Source organism: Scardinius erythrophthalmus, assembly GCF_964197995.2.
Source record: "Scardinius erythrophthalmus genome assembly, chromosome: 1".
NCBI classification, from domain to species: domain Eukaryota; kingdom Metazoa; phylum Chordata; class Actinopteri; order Cypriniformes; family Leuciscidae; genus Scardinius; species Scardinius erythrophthalmus.
In genome coordinates this window covers 21,680,766-21,695,400 of record NC_138221.1, presented here as the reverse complement: position 1 = coordinate 21,695,400, position 14,635 = coordinate 21,680,766, and the positions used below count along the sequence as shown (strand labels likewise).

At 38.3% G+C, this 14,635-nt stretch overlaps 1 protein-coding gene across 3 annotated transcripts in view; it reads right to left on the bottom strand.

Moving 5' to 3' along the window:
* The window catches only part of LOC308696872 (uncharacterized protein), a 35,985-nt gene extending 21,462 nt beyond the window's left edge, over positions 1–14,523 (bottom strand). For all 3 annotated transcript variants that reach the window (XM_081375788.1, XM_081375790.1, XM_081375789.1), the window contains exons 1-2: positions 14,345–14,523; positions 12,672–12,946 (exon numbers count right to left, since the gene is read on the bottom strand). In XM_081375788.1, coding sequence (XP_081231914.1) covers positions 12,672–12,789 — 118 coding nt within the window. In that variant the 5' untranslated portion in view covers positions 12,790–12,946; positions 14,345–14,523. The remainder of the gene's footprint in view (positions 1–12,671; positions 12,947–14,344) is intronic.
* Positions 14,524–14,635: the final 112 nt, after the last annotated feature.

Below are 14,635 nucleotides of genomic sequence, written 5' to 3'. Positions count from 1 at the left end.
CAAACATGGTGAGTCATGTCATCTTCTCCTCTTATTGTCACCTGCACCTCATGTAACATGTATAGCATAGCCTTCTCTGATTGCACAGGTTTTACATGTGATAAATGCAGGGAGATAGTCAGGCTGGCGGAGAAGATTTCAGAACTAGAGACACACATCCCAACTTTAATCAAGGTTAATTGTAAGAGTGCAAGGGCTTTATGCTGCGTTCACACCAAACGCGAAAATGCGTCAAAATTCGCGCCTGCCGCGTCTAGTTATACGCGTGACCACTTTGTGTGCATTCGCGCGTCAAGAGCGAAATTGACGCGCGTAAAATCAAAAGTTTGAAGCGAAATTTACGCGCGTCACGCGCGTCAAAGGCGAATCCCGGGGGCGAAAGTTTCGAAAGCTGTTGGCGCCCATCTTTTTCAGATGTTTATCGAGCATAGCATTAGCATTAATCGAGAGAATCACCGCTCGTATATGCTCTGGAGAGCAGAAACAGCTGCGTAGGGGACATCGTCGCTGTACTCGGGTCCACCAAACCCTCCGGAGGGTTTCAGGAGTTTCACAATTTGCTTCAGGAGGTAGGTTTGGTGGACCTAACGGTGAGGACGCTGACGAGGACAGCGTAGGCCGTATAAAGCCTCGGCCTCGAGTGGTCTCTGCATGACGAGCCCGCGCTGTACAGCCCGGCGCGAGGTTTACCCTCTCCCGCACCTAATCTGTCATTTATTTTTGTTTTGATAATAAATGGAGCCAGCCTCCAGAAGTGAAACCTGTCCTGTGATTTTTTTGAAAAGTTTTTGTACACTTAATTGTGTTTGGTGTCTTTACATTAGATTAATAAAGTTTCATATAGGCTAATCTAGAATAGATATGGAATAAATAGCATTCAATACAAATGAGTAGGCTATCTCTCATATTGAAATCGAGTTTTTAAGTGAAAGATTTGCTTTGTTGTGCATTTTAGTCATATTACAAAATAATGTAATGAGGCCAAACATAAAATAACATTATAAACTGTCAGTTCACCACGTGACAGCAGCAAGCAGGCAGGCTCCTGATTGGTTAACGCGGCGCGAATTGACGCAGAAGTTCAGATTTTTCAACTCGGGCGGCAGACGCAAATTCGCGTCAAACGCGTGATGCACAAAAAGCACAATTCGCGCTTGACGCGCGAAACGCGCCAGACGCTCAATTCGCGTCATTCGCTAGACTCGCGAATGAGGCGAATTCGCGTCTACCGCGCCGCGCTAAACGCCTCATTCGCGCCGCAAGACCTCCAGACGCGCGTAAACGCGTCTTACCATTGACTTAACATTGAAATCACTCGCGCCAGACGCATTTTCGCGTTTGGTGTGAACGCAGCATTAGACAATGTATTGGATGCGACTAGCTTAGTGAACTCTGTACATTGTTCGGTTCCGGCTGCAGAGCCCGTGCAGCAGGGCAATTGGGTGACAAAACACCGCTCTTCCGTTCCGATTACAACATCAAACAGATTCTCCCCACTCAGTGAAACACCCACTGAGAATCCTGTTGATTGTGCCCTAGTTATTGGGGATTCTATTACACGGAATGTGTCACAGTCACATGTTTGCCGGGAGCCAGAGCGCCTGACATCAAAGCAAATTTAAAAGTGCTGGCTAATGCTAATCGTAAATTCTCTAAGATTATTATTCACGTCATCACTAATGATGTTAAACTCCGCCAGTCGGAGATCACAAAAATTAAAATTAAAGAGGGTGTGTGAACTTGTAAGTATGATGTCAGGCACTGTAATTTGCTCTGGCCCCCGTCCTGTTTGCAGGAGTGATGAGATAGATAGTAGATTGTCCTCACTCAATGGCTGGCTGTCGAGGTTGTGTACGCAAGATGTTATCGAATTCAACAATTGGAAAAGTTTTTGGGGCAGACCTGACCTGGGATGGTGCTGCTATTCTCTCTAGTAATATGGCACATAGTCTTAGAGCTCAAACATGACAATCTGGGGCTCAAGTCAGGAAGCAGACAGACTGGCTAAACCGACCGACTGCTAGCTGTCTCACCTCACCAAGGTCAGATAAATCCCATCACATAGAGCCTCTTTCACCTAGATATCATCATATAGAGACTGTGTCTGTTCCCTGAATTAGGACATACAAAAAACTCCTAAAACCCATTCAAAGGTAAAAATTTAATTGATGTTCAACAAATAAAAAACAAGATATAATACGGATGGACAAATGATAAAGCTCGGGTTGCTGAATATTCGACCCTTACCTCAAAAGCACTCATGTTAATGATATTATTACAGATAATAATCCAGATGTGCTGTTTTGACAGAAACCTGGCTAAAACCAGATAATAGGCTCTATGCGCGAACGCTGCTGACATATTTCCGGTAGGATCTCAGCCGGCGTCTTTACTTCCGCATAGCGCATTCTATAGGACAATTCACTTTAATAAAATTAATTTTCTCAGAAACGGAGACAATGATTTTAGAAACTGATTCGCTAGTCGGATTTCGCGTGATATGATAGAATACTCACCCTCAAAGTTGTCGATGTAGCTCGAAATTTTTAATTTAAAGAACTTCTCTTTCTTACTCATATTTGTGACAGTTAACTGCCTCACAATATTGTTTACATCATTCACGTTAACCGCTGGAAGTTCTTGTAAACAGAGAGTGTAACTTGCCATTATCTCCACCTAATGCAAAAACGGCTTCTGACGCAGCACCGGATGTAACTGGGCGGGCTGAGACAAAACGCGGAAGCGATCGTGCATAGAGCCTATTATATTACTTTAAATGAGTCCACCCCGCAAGATTATTGTTATAAACATGAACCTCGTCTCAAAGGCTGTGATTTATAGTAATATCTTCAGAATTACTGAGAAGTCTTGATTTAAATATGTAGGATTGAAAATCCAAGATATTTTAAATGAACAAAGATATTTGCTTGACTGTTTTTCTACCCCCTCTTTCTGCCACAATGACCATTTGGAGTTCCTAAGGCACTGATAGTGATCTAGGCTTGCAGGCCAAATGTGTGTACTTTGGGGGTCGATGAATTGTCACACCTTTAGTACAGTGGTGGGAGTGTAATTATCTGATTGGTAAATTTGAATTTCTCACATTTGGGTTTTAGTCACATGGTCAAGAAAAGGAAAAAATAAGATTGTAACTGTTGCTCTGGATTTTTGATGCTTTGGCTATCTTCTTCTCTGGGTCCCTTTCTTGGGGGCTCTCTCTCTCTCTCTCTCTCTCTCTCTCTCTCTCTCTCTCTCTCTCTCTCAACATGTTTCATATATGCTGGGTACAATTAATAATGTAAGTTATCATCATCTCATACATATATTTTGTAACTATTTTAAGTGTAACCATAACCATATTTTGTCATTAAACATTTTCAATTGCAACTAATGTACTAACTAGTTTTGATTTGGTATTGACTTTGAAGTGCAACATATTGCAATACAATATTGTCACTCTCTATAGCAACGCTCTCCCACAAATAATAATAATAATAATAATAATAATTCATTACATTTATATAGCGCTTTTCTCGACACTCAAAGCGCTTTACATAGAAGGGGGGAATCTCCTCAACCACCACCAATGTGCAGCATCCACCTGGATGATGCGACGGCAGCCATATTGCGCCAGAACGCCCACCACACACCAGCTTACTGGTGGAGAGGAGACAGTGATGAAGCCAATCAGTATATGGGGAGGATTAGGAGGCCATGATGGACAGAGGCCACTGGGCAAATTTGGCCAGGATGCCGGGGTTACACCCCTACTCTTTCGAAAGACATCCTGGGATTTTTAATGACCACACAGAGTCAGGACCTCGGTTTAACGTCTCATCTGAAGGACGGTGCTCTTTTGGCAGTATAGTTTCCCCGTCACTATACTGGGGCGTTAGGACCCACACAGACCACAGGGTGAGCACCCCCTGCTGGCCTCACTAACACCTCTTCCAGCAGCAACCTGGTTTTCTCAGGAGGTCTCCCATCCAGGTACTAACCAGGCTCAGCCCTGCTTAGCTTCAGTGGGCAACCAGTCTTGGGCTACAGGGTGATATGGCTGCTGACAAATATTAAGCTTTTGTAACTGCACTTATTTCCGTCGTTGGTATAAGTGGCAGTGGGTGGTTAAAGACAAGAAATGTGCAGTTTTCTACCATCTTGCCAATAACGTTTCTTAAGTCATTCGGCAGTTCTTGCAGCTTGAACCACTGCAGGAATTCTACCCTTACAATATAATTTGTTTGAAGTGTTGTTGCTAAATTTAACACTACAGTGTAAATGATAAATCATGTTTAACATTTGTGCTGGCTATTGTATACAGGCCACCAGGGCACCATATAGACTTTATCAAAGAATTTGCTGATTTTCTACCAGAGTTAGTATAGGTTGCAGATAAAGTACTAATTAAAAAGAAAAAGCCAAGCATTTACATAATAATTACCTTTTAGGTTACAGTTGAATCGTATCGAATGCATTAATATTATGAACAGCAGCTATGCTAATTATTTCCCATCTGCTTTTCTGTTGTTATCTCGGGACGTCATCCCGAATAGCTTAGGAGAACTAGATATTGCAACAGAAACTTTTAACTCTCTCTTTTCCAGCACTTTAGACACAGTTGCTCCTTTGCCCTTAAAGAAGATTAAAGAAAATAATCCAACGCCATGGTACAACGAGCACACTCAAGCCCTTAACAGAGCAGCCAGAAAAATGGAGCACAACTGGAAGAAAACAAAACTAGAGGTATTTCGCGTTTCATGGAAAGAGAGCTTGATTGCATACAGAGAGGCCTTAACCCCCTGGGGTCTTCAATCACGCCGGTGTGATCTGCTCGTTTTTTTCATATCAGTGCAAAATACTCTGTTGATTTTACATACTTGTGTTGTACATTATTCAAAACTGTTAAATGTGTTTGTGTACACTCATAATAAAAACAAAATATTGTGTTTTTCGTAAAAAAAAGAAAATAAACATGATGCACGTTCTGTCGTCAGTCTCAATGTGAAACTCATTCTGAAATGCGACAGAAAATTACCTGTAACTCAGGGAATGTTTGTCACACAGACTTCAAACACATACAACGCTTGGAATCTCTATTTTTAAAGTATGCAAATTATATTTAAAAAAAAAACTATTTTTAAGTAATCCATACAAAAGCAGCGGCATGTACAGTTTCTCAAACGCGTCCTCATTAACTTTAATTTGACCACGCTCACGCACGCATGAGCGATTGACATGCAAATGATCCATGCGGAGTAACGCAGTTCTGTAAACGCCCTCATTACCTCAAAACAAAGAATCAGAGACTTCGGTAACTTACTCCTCTGCTTTTCATCGAGTTTGGAAGACTCTTGTGCTGTGCTGTGCTGTGCACCTTGGATTTACCTCAGAAGAATTAGAAGACCGTGATTTGGAGATGAGACTATTTTTAAGGTAAGATAAAAACTGGTGGTGCCAGATTAAAATGTATGTTATGAAATGAGTTTGGAGTAAAAACATGAACTAAGCCTAATGTCATATATATATTGTAGCGTTTATACGCCCACGTATAAATATAATTAATTATTACTCATAACGAATTATGATCAATAATTAATAATTTAATTATTTTCAAAATTTACTGTAACAGAATCAATAATATGATCATTTATCAGTTCATCCAATGAACAGAAGGCATAAACAATTATTAACTCTATGAAATATAATATCTTCCTGGCCAAGAAAGAATAACCCCCCTAACAGTAAATTAAGAAATAGGGTAAAAGCATAGGTAACTTTTGATCGAAGTTCAAGACAATAAATCTGATAAGCACATACACAAGCAATATCTTTTCAAATACAAACCATACTTTATTGATTATATACTAACTCATAACTAACACAAACAAGACTCTATTGATTATCCTAACAACTAACACAAACACACGCGCACGCATACACACACATTCATACAGGTTGCAGAAAGGAAGAGAGTAATAAAAAAAAAGAAATACAAACAGAAGAATGAGTTTGGGAAGAATGGGTTTAAGGGTAAGAGGAAGGAAATTCCGAATTTCTATATGCACTTGTAAGACATGACCTGAACGAACCATCAATCATTAATTTAACCCTTCTATCGTTTCTTAGACAGGTTATTACATTTATCAAAACACCAGTTAAGATTTTAGTCTGGAGGTAGTCTACTTGCGTCTTTGCTTTTGCGTTCCTTTTGGGAATTCCTTTGGTCAGCGTCAGGGTTCGTTCGTTGGTTATAGTCTCCTCGTGCCTGGATAGATGGGGCGAGGACCAGTCACGTGTGGCTGGCGGTCGCGGATGGTTGATGCGTCTTTGAAGTTGAAAGCGTGCGTTGCAGCCGTGAATCGTGGAACGAAACTTTGCAGCAAAACTTAACTTAAAACCGAGACTTTCAATCGGAAAAGAAGAATAACACAAAAGAAAGAAGGAAAATAAGATACGGAAAGGAGCTAGATGACTGGAAATTGAATCTAACCCATATCTGATATTAATTTGGGTTGATCTGCTCGTCTGTTAACGTTACATGGTTACTAAAACCATCGTCTGCCGTCTCCGTCTTTGTTCTGCACTCGTTGAGAGCTCTTCTGTATCAGAACATTTTGAACAAACTAACTTTTGAACTCCCGAGAGCGAACTTGGAGAGAGAGCCCAGAGAGTTTTGGGTCTAAGGTTTTTAACTAAAATTTGTCCTCCCCTTCTGAAGAGAGCGGACCAATTAGACACTGTTCTTTGTTTTCAAAGTCATAAATCATGTATTCCCTGAGGGGTTTTTCTAATGAAACTAAAAGACCAGATGCAGTTTAGGCATGATTTCGAATTATCAGAATATGAACATTTTTAAACAGATTTAATTCCCGTCATCTTGCTATTTGTGTTCGTAAGATAGCATTGATATGAAACAGTACACACTTCACACATTCACACGTCTAATAATTATAATTATAACAATTACATGAATTATATGGGATCAAAGCATATTAAACGGACACATATATATCGTAGAAACACATAGAATGATGTATGATGTTTTTAAGTCCGTTGAAAATTGTTCTTGAATGAGTTTTATGGATCTTGATAGGTAAAGTCTTTTTGGTGTGCAAAGTTTAGACATTCCAATCTGAGGTCATGGATAGTTCTTGCTGAAGAGAGGTTTTGTTCATCTCTCATGGGACCAAGATGGGGTCCGTTGGCCGCAGGGGTCAGCAGTACCATTTTCTGAACTGATCCGTCTTGCAAAACTATCAAACGTTGACCAGTTTTTCCTTAAGTTAACCAATAAAAATGTCTTTGGTAAGCAGACTTTCTGGAGACTGGATGATTTATGGCTCTGGTTCGTGAGGACTCTTGTGTGAGACCTTGGTCTTTGTCTTTCTCTTAACCAATCAGTAATTTCGGCAACAAAGATAGTATTGACCAGTTATTTCGTTAGTGCTGGGGGTCAGTTTTAAACAGCCCGACTGGTTGGCGCCTGGCCCCGATGACAAGATGGATGAGGATCATGAGACGTTCTGAACAAGTCTTCCCCCCCCCCCCCATTCATCGAGAAGCAGAGAATTTGAATTAATATTCAAAAAGAAGATGAGTCGGTGGTTGGTTCCTTCTCATTGTTGTTACAATATAGACAGAAACATTTTGAAATGTGAACTAGAATGGTAGGCAACCTTTTAGTGCTTGTATACATGTTCGACATGATGTTTTTATATTCTATAATAAAACACAGCATGGTAAAAGTAGTCTAGTATATATATATATATATATATATATATATATATAATATATTATATTATATTATATTATATTATATTTTATTTTATATATATATATATATATATATATATATATTAGGGATGTCAATTTTCACAAATTCCCATGATCGATCGTCGTTTAAATTAACGATCAATTAATCGATTAATCGTTAGCCTTAATACTGCGATATGCGTCAACTGCAGTGGCATATGGCCAACAGCATGACAGGGTCTGCAAATGCTAATGTTCCTCACCAAATCGATTAGAATGGTTTTAAATAAAAGGGCTAGTAGGATTGTAAAATGTTTCGATGTGATTGATAATTAAATTAATTATTTAATAATCAAATATAACTACTAATACAACGCGTCACCAGCGCCCCCTCATATGCGCTAGAATGTGTGACTGTTGTGGACGCGCTCTTCCTGGAACAACTGCACGCGCTGAATGAATCTGCAACCGTTAAACTGGAGCACTTTGCTAGCACGTTATTTATCTAAAAGAAACGCATCCTATATGAGATTAATCAGATATATTTAAAATAAACAATATTACAAATTATATCTGCACAAAATGACGCAAATTCATGCACAAGTGAACTTGAACTAAGTTACGTGCCATTCATTCAGAACTACTCCTTTTGTGGACGCGCTCTTCCTGAAGCAACGCGACACGGCAACTAAACCCAAATAATTCACAATTTTTTATTACAATATTGTTCTCTTTATAATGTTATGTAATATTACAGTCCCAATAGTCATTATTAGTCGTGCACTGCCGTTTGAGCTGCGCGCGCTGAAGCTGACGCTTTACTACAGAGTTCTTTACCAAATGCATCCAATATGAGATAAATCAGATATAGATAGGCATACACAAAATAAACAGTATTACAACTTACATTTGAACAAAACAAAAGGCTGCGAATGCACACGCAAACTTACATGATGATGAAGGTGTAAAATGGTCCCAAACATAACTCCGGCGCGCTCGCTTTACATGTTTCGCGGTTGAGCAGCACGCCGCGAACCCGCATGAAGACCTGCTTAATCGATGATCGATAAGTTCTATCGATTAAATGTATTATCGACAATTAATCGATCGTCGATTAATCGTTGACATCCCTAATATATATATATATATATATATATATATATATATATATATATATATATATATATATATAGGGTTTCCCATACATTCATTAATTTCAATATCAACGTTGACCGCCACGGATTGATTCAGATTTTTTAACTATTTAATATGGGTAAAATTGTATTTTATTGTAGAGCTGCACGCTGCTTGCTCCCTCTCTCTCTCTCACAAACTGACAACGGAGGCACGACTAACCCCTCCGGTCTCTTACCGCACGATTTTAATCAAAATATGAGCATGCGTTAGTTAGAGGACGGATTGTTTCTGCTTAAAGGCTCGTTCACACCAAGCACGATAACTATAAAGATAACGATAAAGTTAACTATATATGCGTCCACACCAACGACCGATTACGGTCTTTTTATTCTAAGCACGCGCGCGCCCGCTCGCAATCAGTCATTCCAAAAATCATGGCAAAGGACGTTGGTAGGTTTATATCACAGCCACCAGACTAGACATTATTATTACCTCCAGGTTCAGGTTGGTGTGTGTTGGTTTTTGTCCACCTCAATCTCCAGGTTTGTGTGTGTGTGTGTCTGAGTTTGTGTGTGTCCACCTTAGGGTTGTCACTTTACGTTCGAAAATCGATTGGACCAACCAACACAAGTTTCGAAAACGAAAATAGAGAATCGATTTTAACGGTCTTTTCTCGGAACGCGCCCAGCTCGTCACGATACGCCCGCAGCGAACGCACATCACACAGCAACTCTGACAAACACACGTTATACTTCTGCATAATGTTTCTATTTTTACTACAAAAATGTGAATTCTGCCGGTATTCAGACAGTCTCATGAATACAGATACAGAATCAGGCTACGGTCAACAATCGCCACGTAGGCAACATTTGTTTGACTTTTCTAACCGTAAACACAGCCATGTTGAAGACTGCAGTAATTTGCCCATATGTGACCCTGGATCACAAAACCAGTCTTATGTTGCACGGGTGTATTTGTGGCAATAGCCAAGAAAACATTGTATGGGTCAAAATTATAGATTTTTCTTTTATGCCAAAAATCATTAGGATATTAAGTAAAGATCATGTTCCCTGAAGATATTTTGTAAATTTTCCACCTTAAATATATAAAACATTTATTTTTGTGAATGGATGCAGCACTATCGCCAATAGAAATGGACAACTTTAAAGGCGATTTTCTCAATGTTTCGATTTTTCTGTACCCTCAGATTCCAAATTTTCAAATAGTTGTATCTCGGCCAAATATTGTCCTATCCTAACAAACCATACATCAATGGAAAGATTATGTATTCAGCTTTCAGATGATGTATAAATCTCAATTTTAAAAAAATTACACATAAGACTGGTTTTGTGGTCCAGGGTCACATATTTGGCGTTTAAAATGGAAACGTCTTTAGACATGGAAAATCGATTTTACAATCGATTCAATGAACACATATGTCTCAAAAATCGAACAGGATTTTTTCACAAAAGTGACAGCCCTAGTCCACCTCCAGGTAGTGTTGCTTTCGTCAACGAAAATTATGACGAAATATTGTCGTCAACGAACCTTTATCACCTGACAAAAACGAGACGAGAATGTTGGACATGTGAAGATGACTAAAATAAATGTATAGCCTAATGCAATATTGTTGACGAATAAAAACAAGACTAAATGTGGTTTACAAAATAAAAAGTATGCTAAAATGTCTCTTAATTTTCGTTGACCAAAACGAGACGAGACGAAATGTTATAACGTCATAACGAATGAGAGAGTTGTGCGTGAACCCATAGCTTTGTCGGGTTTTTAAATTCTGGTAGCCATCTGGTCACCCGATTATCAGCGAATTTAACAATATGACAGAGACTTATTTTACATCTTGTGAAAAGGGTCATAATAGGTGCCGTTTAAAGGTAGAAATATGATTATGTAATTGTAAAGTCAGTATAACTTTATTATCATAAAAAACATCCTTGAATGTAGGGCTGGGTATCGTTCAGAATCTTTCGATCCGGTGCCAATTTCGATACCTCAGTTTCGATACCGATTCCTAACGATACTTTTTTCGATACCATAGCCATAATATGTTTTTAAATTAATTTCAACATCAACAAAAATACATTAAACACAAAGCTTTTATTTTCCACCTTAATTGTGAATCAAAACAGTTATCAAAATAAAAAAAATTCTGGTAAAACTGCTCACTCAGTAAGGCCATAATAGCCTACGTTTTCGTTTGAAAATTATATATTTTATTATATATATATATATATATATATATATATATATATATATATATATATATATATATATATATATATATATAATATTATATATATATATATATATATTATATATTATATATATATATATATTATAAATATAAAAATCATATATTTTTCTCTCCGTTTTGGCCTTACGTCCACACTAAAAACCATTGTGACGCATATTGTAGGCCTACCATTATACCAGTATTGTGCCTGTTTTGTGCTATTAACTTTTACACTGTTGCTAACTTATACGGTATTAAAATATTCTACATTGCACACTCTTCATATCAGAGTCCTGCAAAGATGACAGAATTTAGGCTACTCACATGCTGTCCTGCGGCAATACATGAGAGCAGTTGCGTTTTAGACCAACATGGTGACTGCGTGCGACCTGGACCGCATCAGTGAATGGTGAGATATTTTACTAAATAAAATTATCCTGTCAGAAGAATGGCGCGATAACTTAGGTTTTAGGCATGCGCTGTAAGGTGAATTTGACGTTTCTCAAAAGTTTTTCATCCACACTGAAACGTCCGAAAACGCTAGTGTGGACGGAGAGCGTTTATAAATGAAAACGCCATTTTCAAATGTATCCGGATTAATGTAGACGTCGCCAAACATTAATAAAATGACTGCCTGTCAGTCAGTCAGTCGGTCATCAGGGCAGAGAAACCACCATTGTGGCTGCTTGTCTAGTAGTCGAAGAGGAAGTGTAACGTCAACAGCACCGTGACCGCTTTTTCGGCTCATATCGCAGCAAACGCTGTCTGCGTGAAGTTTAAAAAAAAATGTTACCACACTTGAGACCAACCGTGACTCTCTGTGACTTCAACAAAACTGCAACAGTTTGATCCGCCCGCACCTCTCCGTGTGTGTGTGGGTCGGAGCTCCGCTCTTTGTCAATATAGGCTACAGAGAGGACAGATAAGCTTGTGTGCTCAGATGCTTTTGGAACCGAAATTTGGCACCGAAAAATAAAGAATTTTTCGATACTCATAGGATCGAAATATTTTTTTCGATACCATAAAAGTATCGACGTTCGGTACCCAGCCCTACTTGAATGTAATTTAAGCGTAAAACTTGTATACAAATAATGTTAACCTTCAATATTATAGTAGTGTAGTACCAACTGACTCCCATGTGTAGTTTACAGCATTATTTGAGAGATTTTCTTTCCCTGCCATGTACTTTATCTCAGTATATCCAAAACAATAGATATCGAATCGCAAGCTTGTGAATAGAAATCTAATCGAAAATTGAGAACTGTCAAAATGTTTGATAACATGGTTGCAAAAAAATGTGAGCCAATTATAATTGTAAAATAAAACAGCTAAAATATGTAGTTGGACCAGATGTTGACAATCAATATAGCAGATTCTCAAACCTCCCTTTACAGATCATTTGTTGTAAACAAACAAGAACACTTTGTACCATTTCCCATAGTGTAACTGCATCTAAATGTGAAGAAGTGCTTGAATGTTTCTAACAGGAATGTTCTTCAGCATCATGAATGAATGAAGAATAAACACCAACCTCTTTGTTCTTCAGGATCTTCAGTGTGTTTCATTCTGCAGGGTTCTGGATCACTCATGTTCTCACTTTCCTCTTTAATAAACTCAGTCTTTACAGATATCAGCTCTTCCTGATGCATTGTGCTCGTCTTCACTTGTAGACGGATGGGAATATTACAGCATTTATTGGAGAATTGCAGTGGGAGGAGCTTCACTGATGATGTGATTTATGTGGGAGGAGCTTCACTGATGATGTGATTGCTGTGGGAGGAGCCTCACTGATGATGAATTACAGATCTGCAAAAATAAAAAATATATCAGTTAGTGAGTTTGTTTTAATATATTATTTGTTTTAATGCTAAATGGCATGTAAGCATTTATGTCTGTATCTCTATATAGAAACCAACAATTACCCTCAGTCTGCTGACACCAATGAAATGAGCTTTAAGTGTCAATGTACAGGAGATCTGAAGACATCAGCATAATAAATGAGGTGAAAACAGGAACTATTGTCATGAAATAAAGAGTGTTTTCAGCAGATCTGTTAATACTGATGAGCCTCAGACTATCAACACTCATTCAACAAGCCATTCAGGATCATCAGCAGATCATCTCACTTTATTATGAGTGTTTGCTGTTAGAAACACATTATTTGACTCAGGATACATGATAAAAGCCTGTAAAACTGCTCTATTAAAAGATAGCCTAAAACTGTTATTTAGTAACTTCCTATTTTATTAAATCTCAATATGACATGCATAAAACAACCAATAATACAAAGAAAAGATCTCTAACATGTAACAGTTTTTATGTGCAGAAACTGACAATCATCATGATTTATCAAGCGACGAGAAAACTTTTTAATAGCAGAAAAAAAAGAAACAAATAGAGATTACTTAAATTAATAAAGGTTTTGTTTTTCGCACAAAAAGTATTCTCGTCGCTTGATAAACTTATGGTTGAGCCACTGTAGACACTTGGACTATTTTAAACATCGTCTTTACTAACTTTCTCACTGCAAGTTTCAATTACAGAGAAGCCTATGGAGTAGTGAGACAGCTCTCAGATTTCATCAAAAACAACACAAGGGTGAGTAATATTACTGACAGAATTGTAATTATTTGGTGAACTAACCTTTAATTGTTCAGTTGAGGTTTATTTGTGTTCTCTATTATCAAGTCTCTTATTTCACTACACTGTGGCTGCACTTAGTGCTTTTAAAGGTCTACTTAGATTAAGTTACTGTTGCACTTTTCGGCTAAATAATGTATTACTGTCAAATGTATGTACAAATACTCTAATTCACTCTATGTATTTGTTCATGTTTTATCAAGGGATAAGTCTGAAACACGGCATAAAATAATTTTATCATGGCGACAGGAACGTTACATTAAACATGGTTCTGTGTAAACACTTTCTTTACTGAGGTAAACCATGTTAGTCTCGTAATGTGCTCATATTCTGATGTGTGTGTGTATGAGTGTGTGTGAGAGAGAGAGAGAGAGAGAGAGAGAGAGAGAGAAGTGATCAAATAATCCCATCGATGATTGTAATATTGAGTTTAAACGAACGATTGTATGTACTCAATTGTATTTGCGTGTTGTAACATAAACAGTAGCATTAGCATAAGCAGTAGCATTTACAAATAACCGCGTATATAAAAAGTTTGAGACAACTACACACAAAAAAACATACCTTTCTGAAACGTCCTGTAACAGCCGTTCGTGCACAAGTTCTGCTTGATTCCTCTCCACTAATATTCCCTAAATCTGATTCGGGCTGAAATTGATAAGGCAATATTGGCGCCTGTGTTTAAAACACACCGGAGCACATGCAACTGCTGTTATGGTAACGGCGTGACGATTCCGGGCAGCGTGAACTAGGCGGTAAGCGAATCACAACACAGACTGGGCCAAGCTGACCAATCAGAGCCCGTCGTGTATTTCTGAGGGAGAGGCTTCTTATAACCAGGAAATCATCAGATTG